We start from the raw sequence: 20,409 nt of genomic DNA, 5'->3' as shown, positions 1-20,409 counted from the left end.
GTGATACTATATATATAGTGCAACATACATTATCACTTAATTGAAAAGAAAGCACTGTCGCCTCATTTTTTGATTTCTATACAGATTAAATTAAATTATTGTATCTTTTAATCTATAAACAAAACATTGATTCTTGTACAGTATTGTTTATTCAGCTACATATCTACATATATTTGTCTACATTCTTATAAAAATGTCAATTAAGTTTTGAAATATATAAGTAACGATTGCTGTTTATTACAAGTTACTGTTTATCAAGTTGTGCTCTCCTTTGCCTGTCCCGTGTTAGTTAAGTTGGAAATTGAGTCGTTTTGTGGACAACATTGACCCCTATTGGCGACATATCGAATTTAAAAAAAAACTCTCTTATTCCTAAAGAAGTACTGCATATTCTTAATATTTGTAATATTACAGGTCACCATCATATTGTCAAATCTATTGGATTGCATGTTTATGCGGACCCATTTGGAACCAAATAAATCTGCAAATACCATGTAACAGCTACATAAAAAACAGTTACCTTATTACTAAAGTGTTCTTTATTTTGTTTTACACATCCTGACAATTGTCTGGCAGCGGATGCAAGGTCAATCCTTAATGGGAAAAAACAAAACAACAAAAAAAGCTATGACACTATGTAACAGTTCTAGTGACATTAAATATTATATCACCATGGCTGATTTTACAAAATAATAAATAAAGGAGCATTTGGTTTAATAAATGAGGAAACTGCTACAAAATACCAAATCTCAGATGTCAAATTCTAACAAGACTACATCTATCGCAGGCTTTCCTCACCCCTTTAAGCCAGTTTCAACATTTCAAACCTAGTACATTCTCCCACAGCGATGCAGTGCCCATCTTGAAAAACAAAACAACAAAAACATAGCACACATTTAAGGCACGGTTGGGATGTCTGCCGCAAACTGTTTTGCACCAGGTTTGTGAACATCTGTCAATGTGCATCATTCGTACAACTATACACTGCAAATACTGAATGCGACTTTGAATTCACTGCATTTAAAAACATGAATTAGGTGCATCTTAGTGTTGATCAAGAGGTGCTATATATATATATATATATATATATATATATATATATATATATATATAAATCGATATATTCAGAGTGCTCCAAAGGTCACGGTGGCATCATTTCAAAAGGGAGGAAGATTGGTGGACGTTTAAAGAAAAAAAAAGGGAAAATATTTCATTGGTAACATGAGAGCAAAAAGGTTGACAGAGGTAAATAATACACATGAATCATAAAATAATATATTGGATTACAACTGATCAAAGCTTTGGGCAAATATACAAGACAATGCTCCCTGATTGTGTTATGTCAGAAGCACTGCTAGTTAAGATTGTTAAGGGACCGAAAAGTGGCTGTATCAACAACAACAACAAAAAAAAAAGTGTGGGGGAGTGTAGGGAGCGCAGAGGCTTGTGGTTTGCTTTCAATGCATATTATTCAATAAAGCTTGTGCCGTCATTCTCATATATTTACAGCATGTTCATCGGCAACAATAAGAGGAAATCAACACTGCTGTATTGGTCGCCGACATGGAGGCATACGCCGATGCATGCAGCAGCCACATATCCATAATGAACCGCAGTGAATTCCGCCGACTGTGGAAGAGACGCACGATTGGAGTCCTTGCACGCGCATTTAAACAAACCCAGAGGATATTGTTACATCTGTGACATTTGATACGAACATTGTAGAAAAACAGACACTGGAAAAGACTCTGGGAAAACAAGTAATATAGAAATGTAAAAAAATAACCAAACAAAAACAGCAACAAAAAAAGTTAAGTTGTCCCTGTTAGAAAGGAGCGAAGGAGGAAAAACTTAACGTGGATCTCATGAGAAGCCTGAGGAGTTGGCCGAGCCGCGGGTCTGCGAGCTGGCCGTAGTGTTCGTGGCGTTTACATGGAGGCTGGATGCCTTCAGGGGTGTGCTGCAGGCCTCAGACTGTGGGAAGCGCTGGTGGTACCGGTCCAAACGCAGGTATTTCACCGTCACCAGCTTACCTGTCAGGGCAAAGGAACCACAGGAGTAAGTGTTTGCTACCACTTAAGGCTTTTGCGATACCGTATGGCCTACAAAGAAAGCATTGTCTTGCTCTAGCAAAAATGCTTTTGGATTCAAATGTGGATGGATTTTTTCTGTTGAAACACACACAAGCAGTTACCTACCATCAAACCACGAGCCATGAAGCGCCTTGAAGGCTTTCCCTGAGTGCTCTGCCGAGAGGCACTTCACATAGACGCAGCCCTGTTGAGCAAAGTGTCAAGGTTGGCTGTGAAATTGCTGACGTCGGGATGCCGAGGCTGCGTGCCGACTACCTCTCGAGAGTTCTTGTCAACTGTGATGTGGACGATGCCGTTGTTGTCGCTGCACTTCTCCAGGATGGCCTCGTGGATGGCGAGATCCCAGTTCTCCCCGACCTCCCTGAGGGGAAAATAAATAAATAAATAAATATGAGCTGCTGGTGGCGGGAGGTACGGACGGTTTGGTAGCTTGTCGCCAAAATGAGCAAGACACTCACATGACCGGGTCAAACATGTTCCTAATCTTTAAACACGGCGTCAGGCTATTTGGTGGCGAATTCCGTCGGTCCAGAGGAAAAGCTGAAAATGAAAAGCAAACCGGTTGACGCTGAAACTGATGACTCGCGAAAGAAAGCGCAGTGACACTTAATGAGTGCGGTACCTTTTCCCTGCCAAACTTTGGAGGGAACTGAGGAGGTCTTGTCGCAACTGAGAGACGGCTGGATCCACCTCCAGACAAGGAAGTCCGATCCCCCAATTTTCTGGCTCTCCGTTCGAATTCTGGATTCGTTGGCAGACAGAAATCTCACAGCGCGCTCCCAGATTCTCTGCATTTTCTTGCTGCAAGACAACAGACAAGGACGAGCGTGAGGATGTGCTGGCCCTGTTTACCGATGACGGTGTTTGGGCTTGGTTTCATGATCGCTGTGCTGCGTGTGCGTCCTGACCGGTCCTGAGGCTGAACCAGGGAGTCTCGGACGTGGGGTATGGGCAGGTAGGGCTGAAGATCTTGGTTCTCTTGACAAGCGTCATTATGGCTCCTTAGAACATCTGAACAACAATAAACAAACAGCCAAGGTTAGGAAATAACATGTACTGGTACTGGTTAGATTTAGTCACGTTCCTGGTAATGAAAGTGCTGGAGATGTTCTGTCCATTCATTTTCCTGCTTTTGTGAGGGTAGCAGGAAGTTAACCAGAAATGTATTTGCAGATCTCTGGCGAGATTGTAAGTATGACACAACTCACGAGCATAGTGCAAGTAGCACATTTAGGAGTATTTCTTTCTTTCCTGGCACAAAATAACTGCATTGAATGTACTACATACTTTATACACGACAACATATGTCTTCTACACTACTCACGATAGGAAATAGATACGATAAGCAAAATCTACTAGAAGACACTGGTAACTCGATCACAAAGTTTGATTTGCACCCGCCCCCTACCTTGTTTGTTACATGCTTTATTTAAGAAAACTCCCATTTTATTGTAAAATATTATAAAATAGGAAAATGTCAGGAAAAAAATATTTAGGTTTAATGAAGCCCAAAGTAATACTGGTTTTGCCATTAAATGTGTTCTTAGTTTTTGCAAGTAATCAAAATAATCATGCTTAGAGTCCGAGCACCAATATCGTTTTTTTTTTTTTTTTTGCAACTTCCTATAGCAGCTCATTTTTTTCTTTTTATATAATTTGTACGTCTTTTACTTCAGGTATAAGCTTTTTAAAAAGAGAGCAGAAATTGTATTGAGGCAGCCCGTACAATTCCTAATCATTTCCTCAACTCTTCATATGCAGACAAGTTTCTTGGCTGCCATGTGCCTCTTACCGATGATTCTCTCCACCATGTGATACATTTGTCGGGTTTCCTCCTCCTCTCTCTTCCAGCGATACTTGACGTAGCACACCAGACCCCACAGGCCGCCAACCACTGCGTACAGACATGCGCATGCATGATTCACAGGTTGAAACATGATGAATCAAACGCGCATTCCATTTGTGCCAGGGGGCAAATTCCTCTTAAATCCAAAATAATCACCATGTGAACATGGATGGCGAGGCTAGGTTTAAAAAAAAAAAAAGCAGTTGGATGTCCTACCGGCTGCCAAGAGGGAGACTCTGCTGATGACGGTGAGGAAAGCTCGACGGAAGCGGCACGTGAAAGCCATCCTTGGATGCGTGGACTCCAAACGAGCGACCTCTGACACGTCTGTCATGGGCTCATTGGCTGCCTGCCCGGTCAGCCTACAAAGCGCCCACGCACAGTCAGTGCCAATAAAACCATGATCAGTTAATTGCCACCCATTACCTTATTCCAACATCTTGGCCTGTACGGATGATCCATTCAAGTGACGTGTAGATTAAGTCTCCAAACTTCTCATTCTGAGCCTAGAGCGTGACAGACAATATGAATCTCGCCATTATATTACCACATTTCATGACAAACATTTTTAATAGTGGAAATCAGCATAGTGGTTATATTTAAAAAGGACATTCATTGAGTACTATACCGTCAAATATGCAGAGGCCTCATCTATGGATAGACTCCTGTTTGGATATTGCTGGTCTCCACAGTCATGTTGGCCTTTAAACATAAAAAAAACACTCACATAATAACAAAAAAAGAAAGAGGGTTTTGCACATATCGTGATCTCAGTATGTTTGGCATTTAAGTTTTTGTGCACAACTGGCTCAACGTTTTTTTGGTTTTTAAATTCTACCACCTAAAGGACGCATGTACAGATTGAACAGTACTGGTCCGAGCATGGAACCCTGCGGGACGCCATAAATGTCTACACACACAACCACACATTTGTGATATCACAATATGATAAAAAACAACGGAATTTACTCAATTACTAGCTGATTACGAGATGGTAAATGTTTAAAAAACCAAAACCAAAAAAAGTTTTAGCTGTATCAAACAACAATAACGCAGTGATCAAGCAGTTTTGCAAAGTTAGACTTTGATACGTACCAGCAATGTGCGCTAGGTGGTCGTGGAGATTGAGAAGCAGCTTCAAAATGAGGTCCCTAATAGTCTTGTCCTGCAGGAAGAGTTCACAAATGATTAACAATCTCATTTTTTATTGTGTTGTATACAGCTGTTGCGACACAAGTTTGTAAACAAAATTGCCAAGACAGTGTACAGTACTAAGGATGTGTGCTTACATGCATAGCGTCGAACTCGCTGCCAAATGGGTGACTCTTAACTGCAACAAAAGACAAAAGGATGCAGTCAAAATAAGTTAAACTGAGGGCACAAGCTCGACCGGTTTCAGGAAATTTGCTTCTTCTGCAATGTGAGAGCATGTTGGAGAATCAATGAGTCGTTAGCTGGGTTTACATTGAGACTTTTTTGAGATTCCGATTGAAATCATTCCGAATAAAGATCTCTGGTCACCTGTTTTCATGTGGCGTGATCCATTCCGATCTGCCTTTTATATGCTCCCCCGTGTAATCAGATCAGCCCCGCGGCAGCGGCGGGACGCACGGACATCGATCACGTGATTTATCAAGATGGACTTTATTCGTCATTTAGCACAGTAGTTATGATAGCGGTAACACTTTTATTGAAGCCACATCTTGATAAAAAAAAAAAAACATGTTTCAAGTACATAAAAAAAACAAGTTCTCCCCTCGCAGACAAGCTCTGGGTAGACGCCGCCATTTTAGTGGGCGGAAACGATGACGTCATGATGCATTTACGTCAAGACAGAGCATGCGCATGCCGGACGCGGCCTCGCTATTTCGAGTGTATACATGACGCTCGTTCGGATTGGCGAAAGGAATATACCACCCCTATAAATGAGCAGGTATGGTTAAATGCACCATAGATTGCACAGGCTACCGTAGGTGTCATCTATGGAAACTGCCGTGTAAAAAAAAAGTGTTTTCATTTGAGCTTTATGCCCTGAAAATTCTGCAATCAATTATTTCGGATGATTTGACACGTGTCAGCATACACCTGCACTCGAGTGGCCAGGGCCAAGCAGGATGACGTCATTCTGCTCTGCACCAAAAGTTGAGCTGGATTCCAACTATTTGGTGACTTTGCTCGCCCTCCAGCTCAGACACACTGTCAGCCATAATGAAAGCTCTCTGCACTGCTGCTTTCAGTGTGTGGAACTAGCCGCATTTTTTTCTAAGTTTTTTTCTTTTTTATGTTGGGGATGTGTCATTTCTGTTTTCCAGTGTTTCATTTGTAAAGAGCTGTTTTGTGGTGCTTGTGCAGTCAGACATATTGGTTGCAGCTAGGGCAAGGCAAAAGTGACAACTCAATTTTGGCAAAAACTCCACACAAGTGCTGCAGCTGTGGGATATTTTTGAAAATTGACTATCACGGATTTTGGCAACCGATTTTTGGGATCGCGAGCACGAGTGCGTACTCATTCTGGTGTTGGTCTGAACAGACTGGGAAGCCAATTATCATCATCGGGTTTGTGGAAGACATGATGTCACAGCTCTGTACAAAATGTGTGGTTGGGCGATCCCCCAGTAATTTAGCAAACCACCGTGGCTAGTCTGCTTGCTAACTCAAGATCTATTGAAGTGGTGCCCAAACTACGGCCCGGGGGCCATTTGTGACCCGCCATTCATTTATCAGCGACCAACAGCATATAGAAAAAAGGCATAAACAAAAAACATTTGACATGGACGGCAAGGCTAGTTTAAAAAAAAAAGGATGGAAGTGTGCTGAGTGAGAAGGGAGGGTGTCAAAAAATTACCGGTAGGTACCCCTACTTTGACTAAATTGGTTTATATACTTGAGAGCTTTTCTAGATATACAATATACAAAAATAAAGATCTACAACAAATAATACAATTCCTCTTCAAAACACTGTGGTGAAAAAAAACAAAATTTTAGAAGAAAAAAATGTATTGTTAATCCTCAAGTAACCTTTTTTTTTTTAATGGTAATCTAAACGTTTGATCTTGTTTTGATTCTGAATGTGGTGATTAGATTTGGTTGCCGTTTAGCGCCAGTGTGGATCTCGTCTAGTGGGATCTTGAAAATCCAAAATCATTTGCCGTGGTAATAGAAAGCTGGTATGTAGCAGATTTTTTTTCCCAAAACAAGAAACTATAACAATATATCATTGCTTGCTAGATTGATTTCAGTGTGTTGAATAAATTAAAATCAAATGATTTCAAAGAGGCCCTTGCATCCGTCCATATTTCTGGACTTGGCCCTCAAATGAAAAAGTTTGGACACCCCTGCTCTATGGCATCAAAAGAGCCATTAATTCGAGTAACAGAAAGGTCAATTAATTTTTGACATGTATTTCAACCATGACAGCCACCGTGTTTATTTTTTTTACAGGCAAAGTATGGCCAGCAATTCTTCTACTTTGCATCACATAACATCCCTGTTTTGACTGGCAGGTCTCACTTAGTCAAAGTTTGTTACTTTGTTTACTAGTAGTGCAATCACAGCTTGCTTGAGCTTTTAGCACCAGAAGACATACGTGTGTCAAACTAGAATGAAATCCCTGTTTAATTTGTAAATAATTTTGCGTGGTCTCTTTTTCGCTTTCTGTTGCGCTGGAATTTAAAGCTGCAGGTGTGCTGGAATCTCATTTTGTGATACTTACTGACTCCATCCACCTCTGATGACCCCGTGCCCCTCATCCTGAGGTACATGAGGCCCAGCACAAGGAAGAAGAGGCAAGCAGCTGTGAGCAGAAACATGGACAGGTAGTGGGCACTGAAACTGCTCGATGTGGCCACCTCATCCCTTTTGAACTGTTGCAAGAGATCATCATCGGGTGCGGTGGACAGCTTCTCCTTCAGGGGCTGGCTGTACGAGTGGTTGGGGGCGGTGTGGTTGGAGTGGTTACCCCTGTATGTGTGGGCCAGGCTGCTGTAGTTGGAAAATCGCGGTCTCAGCCCGATGTTGAAGCGACTGGCGTCCTCGCCGTCGGTGTGGTTGGTCTTCTCCGCTTCTCTTCTGTGGTTCTCCGAAAGCGACACGTAGATGGTCTTCCTCGGAAAGCTACTCTTCGCGCCGGCGCCGTCTTCCTCCTCCTTTCGTCTGCCCACCATGTTTAGACTCCCGGGTGGGTTCGGCGCTAAAATCGCCGCCTTAGCGTGGCCCCGTCTGGGCTCCAGGCTACCCCGCTGTCGGTTCCCACCAAGGGCCCAAACCTCCTCCGCCTCCCCTTCGTCGGAGTCGGAGTAATTCCCAGCTAGCTTGCTTGTATCTAAGTGTGACGCCCTACTGCCGTTTAAAGAGCGCGAGGACTTGTCTTCAGCCCCTTCAAAGTCGTCTTCGGATTCATCGTAATCCCTTGCTTCTGCTTCGAGACTTGATTTAGAGCCGAGTCCCCAGCCCGAGGAGACACGTCTGTTACCCCCCGGAGCCAACGTAGAATTGTAGCTGTTCAGTGGACTCCCCGCGCCATGTCGACTTTTCTCTTTATCGAGCTTTATCTTCAGAGCGGGGCTCCTCCGCGGCGCCCCGTCGCTGTGGTTGAGAGCCTTCCTTTTCAGCGGAGCTTCGACGTCTGACTCGTCCGAGCTGAAGCCGAGGACGGTGGACTTCCGGCCCGGTCTCCTGCTGGAGCTCAGGTGCGTGACGTTATGGCTGGCTGGCCTGGCTCCCGCCGTGTTGCCGCCGCCGCCGCCGCCACTGTTGCTGTTGACGGCCGCGACGTTGCGGGTTTTGGTGGCTCGAACTTCTCGCTGGTGCTCCTCGCGAAGCTTCTTGAGCTTCTTCAGATACACCGGCCGAGTGTGTTCGGTAACCGGACCCGGAGTGAAACCGAAGCGCTTCAATTCAGAGTAAAGCTCCTCGTCCGTTAACTGCGTTGACGCCATCTTGGTCCAACTCTAGCAAAGGACTTTGGGGCGGAAGTGACGTTGGGTAAAGTGACAGGCTGCTGTGTTTTAATTGGATTAGACCAAAAACTTTGGCAGACGTTTAAAAACACGCAAAAAGACTGTCTTTGATTTTTTTTTTCTTGCGTTATAGTTTACGTCTCTGAAAAAATGAGAGACTAATACGAAATGATGAATTGATTTTGCAATTTTTACGTATATACTGTATTTTAGTATGATTTATTTAATAATATAAACTATTGATAACATACTCTCAAATTCCAAATACAAATATTATTGAGGGCGTATTGAGAGCGAGACAGAGAGGCAGAAAATGAAAAATTGTCAAAATAGCCTAAAGGTAGTGGGTTTCTTTCTCTTTTGTCTCAATATGTTTCTTTGTTGAGCGCGATGTTTATCCGGTATATTATGTATTTTGTCATAATGATTTACGTATACTAATCTATTAAATAGATAATAAAGTCAATAGATGGGTGTAATGACGTTCATGACGTTGTCGCTAATCACTTATCGCCAAAACTAGAGCGACACTGATTGGTTGTTTATGGCAAAGATGAAGAATGAGGAGCGGATTGGTTGCTTGAGCACGTGACTAACCTTAGTTAACTTTTTTCGCGCTGGATTCAAGACGTTAATTTATTTGGAGAAACAACTTCTTCATACATGTTCCCAATTTTACGTTTATGTATTCACATGCAGTAGGCCTATGTTCAATATTTAAAAACAAAACAACAGGCCAAACCGAGCCGCCACCTTGGAAAGGTAACGGCGGTACACCTTCCCAAAAGTAAAGCATGCTTTTTTCACAAGTTTGGTGTAAATTAAATTTCTATCAGTTTTATCTATACAACTTTCACGATGGATGGACTTCTCGACACACACAGAGTACATTGTATAAATTGATGTATCCACTATTTTAAATACAAATTTGTGATCATTTCAACCGTTTGTGAAAATAAATGCAGAATACGACTCTTTATGCATACTCTGAAATTTAACATGCGTTTTACGTATGTTCATACAAAAGGTGACAAGTATTTTGTTTAATATGACATTTATGATGATCATTTATTTGCCAAACAGCTAGAGAAATTAAATTACAATAAAGCTGAACACAAGAGTTGTGAACCTGCACAATTATCACGTTGAATATTGCACATATATAGATAGTACTTAAAAAAGTATATTGAGCGCAATTAAATGTATTTCCAAGACAGGCACAGACATAAATACATTACATCCCACGGGTTACAACAAAACATGATTACAGTATTTTGATTCCTTCACAATACTCATTTTCGATTAATAACGTGTTATTTTACCCAACAGATTCTCTGTGCCACATTTGGTAGTGTAAAGATAAAGTAAAATAATAAATTGTCAGTATAGCTGGCTCCATAACCAAAGAACCATGTCCTACAATTCAAAACACAATCTGATGTGAGAATGAATTCACTTCAAGCTTTTAAAATTGATATCGGCCTTTTTAGTGCTTCTTCATCGAGTCCAGGATACGCAAAATGTGAAGGAAGAGGTTGACGATGTCCAGGTAGAGATTGATGGAGGCCAAGATGTGCTCCTCGGGGGAGAGCTGCTTCATCAGCATGTGGGTGTCGTAGATGATGAAACCGCAGAAGACGAGCGCACCGGTCCCAGCGAATAGCAGCTCTGTGCTGTCGCTGTTGAAAAACACCTGCAAAGAAAACCAAGGAGGACCAACACTGTCAAGTTATTTGAAGTTGATCAAAAAAGTGGACTCCAATTAAAAAAAAATGTTGAATGCTTTGATGTGGACATTTTTTTAAATCTCTGTTAAAATTCTCTATTTTCACTGAGCCTCAACTACACAGTAAACTGAACAAATTGAAATGACGCTGTGTCAAGTAGATCCACTTACCCTCATAACGCTTGCAATTAGGAGGATCCACAAGCAGGAAAAAAGGCTGCAACAACAGAGCAAATTATACACTGCGCTGCAAATCTAAACATGTTTCTTCCCGTACGCCTTTTTGAGCCAACTTACGCTGCTCCCAGTTTGGTGAAGTCTCTCTTGGACTGGAAGGTGTAGGCGGTCAGTCCGGCAAACACGGCACAGGTCAGGAACAAGGCTTGGAGCACGGTGGAGTACTCATAGAAGGTCACTGTATAATATAAAGAGAGCGGTTTTATCATCACAAAAATCCAACAAAGAGAAATTGTATAGTGGTACATTGGTTAACAAGTTCAATTTACTCTGTGATCAAGATTGTTACTCAGTCAGTGTACTCATTTAAAATCAATTTTCCTCATTCAAATGAATTGAAATATAATTCATTTGTTCCAGGCCCATAAAGACCAGCACCCAAAAACACTTTATTAAAAAATATAAAAACATTGGGAATGTAAAGGAAAACTGGTTTAATGAAGTTTAATTAAGCTAACACACCCAGTAGGCTGAAGACAATCTAAGACTGTGTTTGTCTGCTTGTCCTGTTTAACAAGCTCAGTGCATAGGTGAAAGTGTTCCTCCTTTTTTTTTTTCTCAAGCTGATATGTTGGAACACTCACTATTTGATTCAACCAAAGTTGTATTTAGTTCAACTTACAAGCAGTGGCCACTGAGATCGCCTCCAGTAAAGTCTGTAAACAACACAAGTCATTAAAAGCAGAAGGTGTGCATTAGGCCCAGGACAAGGAAGAAGACACAGGAAGTCAAGAAATACAGTGGAGTCTCCAAAGTCCAAAGTCACTGTGAAGATTGTAAAATTTTTACACCAAAGAACTTGCTGCCCAAAAATCAATCTCACCCAAAATTAGTATAAACAGTACAGAATCTGGATATAAGTGACATATATTTTGAACTCCACCAAAAGCATTTTATTCTACGTTAGAGGGTCCACTGTATTTAATATGGGGAAAATAATTGTTCCTTAAATTGAACAAATCACTTACGAATACAAGCAGCAGGTAGAGGTTGACTGGATGCTTGTGTCTGTACACGGCCAAGGCCAGAAGCAGGACCAAAGAGCCCAGAGCAGAACCCAAAACAACAGCGGGGCTGTGAAAGACAGCAGGTAAAAGGCAAGGCATGATGAGAACCACTTCCCCAAAGGAGTCTTAACTGTGGCGATTCATTTTATCAAATGTAGTAACTAACACTATGTAGCATCATTATATCATGTGATTAATGTTTCCTATTTGGCATACATTGCAATATGATCATCTTGGAAGCATAATCTTTCTGTAATTCATTTTCTTCATTTCTTACTTATTCTTCCCTATATTTTTTGTTGTTGCTTGTTTTGCTTTTCTGGATGGGGTTTACTACCATGAGAAATTGTTGATTTCCCCCCCAAAAAATTATGTTGTAATTAAGAGTTACATAAACTATTTATTATGCTAGCTGTACGAAGTAACGTTGAGTTATGTACACTAACATTTTAGGCATAACAATTTATAACTAACCCCACTACATTGTCACGTCCTCACCTGGCATGGACAAAGTCCTTTATGGTCTGAGAGAACATAAACAGGGCAGACGTGCCCGTCGTCAGAAGGATTTGCAAGCTCAGGAGGGTATACACCTTCCGCAGGAAAGCTGAAAAAGGGTTAGAATTAGGAATACAGACAGTAGATGTTTTTTTTTTAGAGATAACAACTTCTTTGCACCATGAAATTAACGTCCCACCCTAAAAACCAAAATGGCAAGATTGCTTGAGCGATGCTGATACAGGCTTTGCGGTGGCACTAAACAAATATACATGGACTATCCATACACGCGAAGTACTATTGAACAATCCAGCTAATGATATGGATGTTCTGGAGCAATGCATTCACGTTACACTGTCCAACAAAACACAACACTGCAGCTAGCTCGTGGGTAGTTTTCGATTAATTACATCACATACCCATACGTATATGTACACTGGCTGAAGCAACATTTGTGCCATAGTTGAAGTCATCTTCAATCGAAGACCTCGGGTAATTTTCACTACTCATGGTTAAAATGGTCGCGATGTCGTCGTTTGTCCCGAAAACTGCACAGACTAAAGACCGATGTGAAACTAGGACGCGTAGCTATGACGTCATCAGCATGTAAACAAACCTTTTTTTCCAACAAAGCTTTATTGAAAAATTTTAACGACTGCAAACGATCGATAGATTTTATTCTATTTCTTTAAATTTATCCTACATTCATTGATTTTGTTTTCAGACTTTGTGTACATATGCCATTTAAATTAATATTTAGTTTATATTTTAGATGATTGGAACGCATAATTCACTATAAATAATGTTTTTAAATGTAAATAGACGGGTAGGACTAAGCCAAAAAACATTAAATAGATACTATTTAATATAAAATACATTTACAACACATATATTTTAAATTATTTATATTATTGAACGTACTGTACTCACTGTACTAATCTTGATTTTAAATAAAGTTTCTTTACAAAAACGGACATATCGGGACCATAAATGGACACGTCCTGCAATCGAAGCTGCGCTGGTGCATAGCTGAAAGTGTCGCGGGACGTGTTACCAAGCTTGTCCGGTGGTCTCTGTCCCATCGCCGGCTCATGTTTCAGCCAGTCACCGGCAGACTGTCACTTGCTGGTCGCCGCCGCTTTTTACTTTACGTCGCGTTCCTGCTCTTTCTCCCTACTGGTATGTCTCCACTTTTCAATTACTTAATAAAGTTGATGGTTAGTTAACAGTACCGAACGTGCGTGTAAAATATAGTTCTTCGAAATGATGACTTGCATTTCAGGCTACGAGACGGGCTGCAGTGAGTGATTACTATTTTGTCTACAATACATCCAAATGAGATTCGATGTTTTCTCATTTGCCATCATGTACGTGCCAGTGGTGGACTTTGGGGGCACGAGGGGGGCTGAACTGATAAACACAAAAGTCTCTGCGTTTCAATATGGCGCCTTCTCGATTACTCCAGCTGTTTGTGTAATTTTACCACTGGGACTTCTAGAACAGTACAGTACTGTTTTCCATGCACACTAAATTATATTCACGCACGACACGTCTGACATTAATAAATGGATAATTCATGCTTGAGAGTTAAAATAATTTATTGTTTTACATCACTATATTTTTTAAAATATGCTATCACACAATTTGACATTCTATTCCACCCAAGACATGAAAAAAAATAGCATCCATGATGATTTTGATACGCTATTGCTGTTTCAAGATCCTCCCACGAGTCACGACCCTTCAAAGACCAACAGGTGCATGTTTCTGAAGGAATCTGAGCAAATATGGCGGAACACAGACAATTGGAGACTCTTTCAGACACCCCCATGGACTATTTCAAGCACACCCATGATTACTGTTACCACGCCACCCCAAAATAAAAACAAAGTAAAATGACAAATTTATGGCATGAAAACTTTGACAGTTTCAAGATCCATACTTTAACATATCTAAAATCCTTTTTAGTAGACAAAGTTCAAATTTGAACAAACTAAATTGTAAAAAAAACAAAAAACATTTCAAATATTTTCATTTTTTTGTATTTAAGGTATGCTTTCTTTTACTACTGTTGTATCCATCAGAATGCGGTTTGCAGTCTTAATGCAAATAAACCCCAATCATTGACTTTAATGAAACACTGGAAACTCATGTTTGATGTAATAATCACCTAGTTTAGTTCCCAAGAAAAAACAACAATACCTCAGATGGTTTACCTGTAACGCAACACCTCTGCCTTCATTTAGTATGCACTCAGCTATTAATATTTAAGTCGTTGAAGTTTGCACATTTAGTTGGACAACTCCCTATGTATATGTTGCTTACATACAGTAGGAATTATGAAAAAAAAAAAGTCCAACAGTCGTTTAAGTGTAATAAATTACTAATAAGGAAATTGTAACAGCAGGGTTACTCGTGACCAAACTTGTTTGAAACGCTTCTCTCCTGCAAATGTTCTAAATTCAAAACACAACTTGAGACTGGTGCAAATATTTCGACAAATAATCCAGTCTACTCTCTGTTTTTCTATAGCGTGACTATCTCATGGCCGCTCTGCTCAGACGTGGGCTCTTCCTGGCCTTGCACCATCTCACTGGGCAAGGCAGCAACTCAGTCTGCCGCCCAGCAGTGTCCGCCATTCTGCTAGGTAGAGTCATTTTTCTCGAGCTGTAGTAGTACAAGGCGTACGACCACTATCCATTCCATGACGTTGGTCCAATTTTTGTTTGGTCGTCTTTTTCAAAACGTCACTTTTCAGAACGTCATTTTTCACCCATCCATACTCGACACCGCTTATCCTGTTCAGGGTGCTGGAGCCTATCCCAGTTGACTTCCAGGACAGGTCGCCAGTCATTCACAGAGCACGTAGACAACCATTTACACTCTCATTTGCTAGAACAGAACCTACACGTGCCTGCATGGGAGTCAGGCAAATTAACCACTACATGAAATTTTCCATTGGTGTAAACTGAAAACATTTGTTCCAAAACCCCAACTGTCACTATCATGAAATCTGTCATTTCTGTACAAAAAAATGTTTAGCTAACAAACATTATTAAATGTGATACAAGAATAAGCAGATGGGCATTCCATCAGTCCGTCACTTATGGATGCTTGTTTTCCTGATGAATGATGAGGAACTTAAAAAAAAAAAAGGACGGACTAAGCACTTGGCTAAAGTGGGTTTTCCTCCGTCAGTGTAATCGTTACGAACCCGGTCAAGTACCGACGGGCGTCTCAGTAAGTCACTGACAGGTCTGCTTTGCTACTTGTGTTTACCTTTCGACTCTTAATCACTAATGATAAGCATATAGCAGCTAACTGGTTGTTTGCAGCTAGTTAGCAGAAGCTAATGTAGCAGTCAGTCAGTCATATTTTCAACAGTAGAGAGTAGACGGATTGGATTCAATGATGATTCTAGTCGTAGTCCATGGTTTACAAAACATAATAGTGAACCTCCACTATTCAAAACACTGACTAAAATGTGACCCCCACCCCCCAAAAAAATAAACTCTCTAAATAAACGAGTAATAGCGCTAAACATCGTAACAGAACCAGGTAGGCTTCGACATGACCGCTGAAGTGGCATAAAATCCGAATGACTGGACTCGACTTCTTAATGGTATTGTCAAAGAGCTTTTTCATGTTAAGGCAGTCTCATTGTGGTATCGCCCTTGTGGTTCTCGTTGTAAATGAAGCTTTTGTATGCCCCCTTTTTGTCTCATGGAGTAACAAAAGAAGCTGTTTATTCGTCAGAAAGGCGGTCTGCACAGGGTTAGTTTGTGACCTAATTTGTCATCCTGCTATTCATTTTCCTTCTTTTAAATCTCAGAAGAAGACGTATCCAACCATCATCAGCTAACATTTTGTTTCCGTTCTAGGTGTGTGTTCCAAGTCATAACCGTTGCATTCTATGTCTCGCATGAACCGGGAATCCCAAATAACCCCGCTTAGTTATCGTGACCTCTTATGTGTTGTTATCTCTCCTTGTGTCTGCTCCTCTTCCACCAGCCCAGGCCTTGTTGTAAGCCCTGCTGTGGAGGGTGTTTTGATTCTAGTGCTGGTTGGTGTGTCACTCCTCAGCAGCCATGTCGGGCTTCAATCTTCTCCATCTAATAAGCAAGAGTCAGCCTGTGACTCTGAGGTCCTGCAGTCTACCCTCAGGTCCACTGACTGGGTGCCGTGTGCCTGCTGTGCTCTGCCTCTCTCTTTCTTAAATAGCCGTAATTTGGCTGGTGTGTCAGCATGTCCTAACAGTCCCACTTTGTCTGTGTGTGTGTTCACAATGATGCGCGTCCTTCACTGGTTTTCTTAATTTTTATCAAACCTCCCTGGGAAAACCAATAGTGCTGATGCTTGGCTGTTTCCATGGAGATCTGATCAAATGTATTGGACGATTCATTTTTTTTTTTTCCTGGGGAGGTATTGGACGATTCTTAAAAGCAAAGAGGCTTCAATTTGTCCCAGTGAGGTTCCATATAGTGCTTATTACTTGCTTGTGTTCATTCAGTCTTGTTAAGGTATTAACGTGGAACCACAGGTAGAAAAATGGGAATAATGGAATGTTTCCCCTAAACCCAGAATAGGTAGTATATGGATCAACAGTAGGAACGCCCTAATTATCAATCAATTGATTTCTGTTGATTGTGTGGCATCTTGAAGCAATCGAGTCAAAATGAAGTGCACTGCTTGGCTGCAGCCAGCAGAGGCAGTGTTGATTCGATCAACTAGTTGGTGGTCCAAAGAAAAATATGATGTTGGATGTGAGAAGAAGAGCTTTCCCTACATGATTTCAAGCACTATTGTTATGCTCAATACGACATGGAAGCAGAAATTCAGAATATTGAAAAAGAGATGAACAAAACAAACAATCAGTCATTAGTTGCTCACGGCTCTGAACGGTGTTATTAGCGTAGATGCTAGCCATAAAACAGTGACAAAAACCCCTCTGTGATTGTCATGGTAACAACAGTTGCTACAAAAACGAGTTGATAATTGACTTAATTTAAAAAAAAGATTGCAGCATATTAAAAATCAACACTGTATGCTTTACGCTTTAGTTTCACGGCTGTTTGTGTTGTTCGTTGTCACACGTAGAATCTGGGCGCTAACAATACAAACGGTTCACTGCTTGGCTTCCTTGCAGCTTGCACGCACTGAGTGGGTCTGATTTTGTTTGACTAATTCATACACTTAATTTAAAAAATATATATATTTAAATGATGAAAATAAAGCTTTGGATCAAATTCTGTGGAGAAGAAAAACTAATAAATGTCATTTATAAAAAAAAAAAATCATCTCGCTGCTTTAATTGCTGATGGCAACCAAGTTAATAATATCAATCTTCCCTGTAGGAGCTGCTCGAACCAAGAAAACATGGCCGGTGACCTTCTCTCAGGAGGAGATGAAAAAACGTCTCACGCCCATGCAATATCACGTGACCCAGGAACGGGGAACAGAGAGGTGTGTGTTGCCGATTATTAATAGTTTTATGCATGTTTTATGTTAAGGTGATATTTGCTTTGAACAGTGTGTGAATACTTTTTCCACCTCTGCTTCTTTTGCAAAATGTTTGCACAGTGCCTTCACAGGAGAGTTCACATACCACAAGGAAGAGGGAACCTACACGTGTGTAGTCTGTGGGGCACCGTTGTTCAGGTAATATTATGTTGTTTTTTATTAGTAGTCTTTCTGTTTTTCATTTGTTTGGAAGTGTTTATCATGCAAATATTTAATTAAAACTTTACTACTGTGCAAGTTCGCAGTAGCTAACAGAGATATAGTCGGAATGTTTTTCTAACATTATTGTTTGTTTTTTCAGTTCAAAATCCAAATTTGACTCAGGATCAGGTAAGAATAGCCTTGTGATCATAAACTTGTCAGTAAGGTGGGGCTTTAGGACCCAGATGCGGGAAGGCAGAGCAAGGAGGCCGAGGTGTAGTCCAAGAAAGAAGGTTTTAATTTCTAATCAAAAAAGCTATCTTCAAAGTACAAAATAAATTGAACTAACAAAACATGAATCTAAACATGGCTAAACAACTTAGGCAAATCTGACAGCATGACATGGTTCCTGACAAGGCAAAAAAAGGACAGCGTGACGTGGTGAAAGACTTACAACAGCAACAATGAACCGACACAGACATGGGGGAGACACCCGACTAAATACACCAACACTAATGACATAACAAGACACACCTGGCTGAGGGCACTGATTGGATGACACATGAGGGTAATGGGGAAACAATCATGAATCAGGGTTGACACACACACCACACGAGGAAGGGCAAGGGACCAGAAACGAGAGGAGTCAATTTTCAAACTAAAACAGGAAATGACAAGACAAGGGGAACACACAAGGAAAACAGAAGCTAAACATGACCGGACTAAACAAGACTGAAAATAAACATGACAAAACTCATGCATAGAGATTTTGCTCTTTTTTTTTTTTCATGTACAGATCTATACAAAAACAAATATCATGCAGTCCCTGCAGAATATAACCACACACGTAACATATTTGAGAATAGTCAGATGCATTTTTTTCCCCCTTAAATTTCATCTCTATCTTTCCCATTCATGACATATGCACAGGTTGGCCTTCCTTCTTTGACCTTGTGAGAGAGGAGTCCATCGCTGCGTCAGATGACTTCTCCTATGGCATGCACAGAGTGGAGACCACCTGTGGCCAGGTACACTAACAACACCACACTATTTATTTCTGATGCAATAACCGTGTACAGAAAAGTGTCCAGAGATCCAGCTACAGTATTTGCATACAGAATACTATGTGGAGCATAAAAAAAAAAAAGTGGTTGGTTGAATATGTGCAATATGAATTCACGTTGGAAAGTATGGTGTTCCGCAGGGTTCAATTCTGGGGCCTCTGCTGTTTTCATTGTATCTGCTGCCCCTGGTCTCTACATCAAGAAAACAGCGGTGGTTATTTTAAAGTGCTCTATAAATATAGAGTTGATTTGAGTGATGGGAGTCAGCGTCCTAACTGCATGATTTGCAATGCCAAAGCAGATTGGGCTCAGTACTCCCAACAAGGTTAAGACCCACTGCTTTACTATGTTTCTTTTCCATTCAAATGCAGTGCGGAGCCCATCTTGGACACTTGTTCGATGACGGCCCAAAGCCCACTGGGAAACGTTACTGCATCAACTCGGCCTCACTGTCGTTCCAGCCCAAAGATGCGGAGGGGGCCTCTGGCTCCTCCTCCACAGGTGCCGCCGCAGACCCCTCGATGTCCGAGGGAAGGACGGAGCTCTAAGAACCCAGCAATGATCCTGTATACTGTGTGTGTTTGAGTCAATGGGGTGCGTGGGTGGGTTCTAGCATTATAGATAAATCTATTCACAATTTTGAGCTATAGTGGCAAAAGCAAAATGCACAAAATATTTTCACATTCAAAAATACTGACCAAAATTGTTACACATACTGTATTTACCAATAGGAGAATGTATTCATAGATGGATGATGTCCTTTATCACAGACACACGCACCTGTTTATTTTTAATATACTAGTCTATTTTGAGTGTACCTTTGATGATGTTTGATGCTTTTAAGGTTCTCAGGCAGAGGCAGAGCATTTGGATTGTGTTTGACGAGGACGCTGTTTTGTATTTCTTCATAATTGATTTTATTTTTTTGCACAGCTTGATGTGATACATTCAATTGATGAATAAAACAGCACAAAATAATATGGCTTATTCTCCTTTTTTTGGGGGGAGGGAGTGAAATTTCAATAGCTGTTTCATTTGCAGTTGCCATGGCACTTGATACTGTTCTCATAAAAGCCAGTGTGATATTGCACTTCAAATCTGACAAAAGACTGAAATGTTTGCCTATTTTCAGCAACAACAAAAAAAGACAAAAAAGACTTGTTTTATGTTTTTACCCACATTACCAAGTAATTCCTGAATTCCTTGTAGAAGCTTCACTGACAAAAATAGAACTAATAATAAATTAGAATTGAATTAGATTTTTGCATTTTTTCACATTCTGTCTCTCACAGTCAAAGTGTGCATATAATGACAATTAC

The 20,409-nt window shown here is 40.8% G+C and overlaps 3 protein-coding genes across 6 annotated transcripts; 1 reads left to right on the top strand and 2 right to left on the bottom strand.

The window, feature by feature from the left end:
• Window positions 1-516: 516 nt before the first annotated feature.
• On the bottom strand, window positions 517-8,894 carry lemd3 (LEM domain containing 3). Its single transcript, XM_077545004.1, has 13 exons — window positions 7,652-8,894; window positions 5,229-5,269; window positions 5,035-5,104; window positions 4,568-4,641; window positions 4,366-4,445; window positions 4,156-4,301; window positions 3,886-3,987; window positions 3,002-3,104; window positions 2,716-2,894; window positions 2,552-2,633; window positions 2,349-2,454; window positions 2,199-2,277; window positions 517-2,033 (listed from the first exon to the last, which is right to left on the bottom strand). The coding sequence occupies exons 1-13, from the start codon at window positions 8,874-8,876 to the stop codon at window positions 1,864-1,866; spliced, it is 2,457 nt and encodes an 818-aa protein (XP_077401130.1). The 5' UTR covers window positions 8,877-8,894; the 3' UTR covers window positions 517-1,863.
• Window positions 8,895-9,946: 1,052 nt separating this feature from the next.
• On the bottom strand, window positions 9,947-12,961 carry tmbim4 (transmembrane BAX inhibitor motif containing 4). Its single transcript, XM_077544530.1, has 7 exons — window positions 12,785-12,961; window positions 12,366-12,474; window positions 11,829-11,934; window positions 11,483-11,516; window positions 10,921-11,038; window positions 10,795-10,840; window positions 9,947-10,590 (listed from the first exon to the last, which is right to left on the bottom strand). The coding sequence occupies exons 1-7, from the start codon at window positions 12,873-12,875 to the stop codon at window positions 10,384-10,386; spliced, it is 711 nt and encodes a 236-aa protein (XP_077400656.1). The 5' UTR covers window positions 12,876-12,961; the 3' UTR covers window positions 9,947-10,383.
• A 415-nt stretch (window positions 12,962-13,376) lies between these two features.
• Window positions 13,377-20,068, top strand: msrb3 (methionine sulfoxide reductase B3). Of its 4 annotated transcripts, none has more exons than XM_077545088.1 (7): window positions 13,377-13,544; window positions 16,377-16,529; window positions 17,720-17,828; window positions 17,946-18,023; window positions 18,187-18,215; window positions 18,957-19,054; window positions 19,462-20,068. In XM_077545088.1, exons 2-7 carry the CDS (start codon window positions 16,454-16,456, stop codon window positions 19,636-19,638), a joined length of 567 nt encoding a protein of 188 aa, XP_077401214.1. In that variant the 5' UTR covers window positions 13,377-13,544; window positions 16,377-16,453; the 3' UTR covers window positions 19,639-20,068. The 4 variants fall into 4 exon arrangements, with proteins under 4 accessions (XP_077401214.1, XP_077401213.1, XP_077401216.1 ...); XM_077545087.1 differs by lacking the exon at window positions 16,377-16,529 and adding an exon at window positions 14,898-15,012; XM_077545090.1 differs by having other exon boundaries at window positions 13,394-13,544; window positions 16,382-16,529.
• The last annotated feature ends 341 nt before the right edge of the window (window positions 20,069-20,409 follow it).

This window comes from Vanacampus margaritifer, chromosome 15 (genome assembly GCF_051991255.1).
Source record: "Vanacampus margaritifer isolate UIUO_Vmar chromosome 15, RoL_Vmar_1.0, whole genome shotgun sequence".
In the NCBI taxonomy this organism is placed as follows: Eukaryota; Metazoa; Chordata; class Actinopteri; order Syngnathiformes; family Syngnathidae; genus Vanacampus; species Vanacampus margaritifer.
The sequence above is the reverse complement of the archived record's forward strand: the minus strand, read 5'-3'. Positions and strand labels throughout refer to the sequence as shown.

What these genes read in the sequence shown, in the direction of transcription:
- lemd3 (XM_077545004.1), bottom strand. Translation starts at nt 8,876, where the DNA reads ATGGCGTCAACGCAGTTAACGGACGAGGAGCTTTACTCTGAATTGAAG. An exon ending in AGTCTCCCTCTTGGCAGCCG is followed by an intron (nt 3,988 to 4,155) that starts GTAGGACATCCA and finishes GTCTGTACGCAG; the next exon opens with TGGTTGGCGGCCTGTGGGGT. An exon ending in AACATGTTTGACCCGGTCAT is followed by an intron (nt 2,455 to 2,551) that starts GTGAGTGTCTTG and finishes TTTTCCCCTCAG; the next exon opens with GGAGGTCGGGGAGAACTGGG.
- tmbim4 (XM_077544530.1), bottom strand. Translation starts at nt 12,875, where the DNA reads ATGAGTAGTGAAAATTACCCGAGGTCTTCGATTGAAGATGACTTCAAC. An exon ending in TCTACCTGCTGCTTGTATTC is followed by an intron (nt 11,517 to 11,828) that starts GTAAGTGATTTG and finishes TGTTGTTTACAG; the next exon opens with ACTTTACTGGAGGCGATCTC. An exon ending in GATCTCAGTGGCCACTGCTT is followed by an intron (nt 11,039 to 11,482) that starts GTAAGTTGAACT and finishes TATATTATACAG; the next exon opens with TGACCTTCTATGAGTACTCC.
- msrb3 (XM_077545087.1), top strand. Translation starts at nt 14,910, where the DNA reads ATGGCCGCTCTGCTCAGACGTGGGCTCTTCCTGGCCTTGCACCATCTC. An exon ending in CAGGAACGGGGAACAGAGAG is followed by an intron (nt 17,829 to 17,945) that starts GTGTGTGTTGCC and finishes ATGTTTGCACAG; the next exon opens with TGCCTTCACAGGAGAGTTCA. An exon ending in TGTGGGGCACCGTTGTTCAG is followed by an intron (nt 18,024 to 18,186) that starts GTAATATTATGT and finishes TTGTTTTTTCAG; the next exon opens with TTCAAAATCCAAATTTGACT.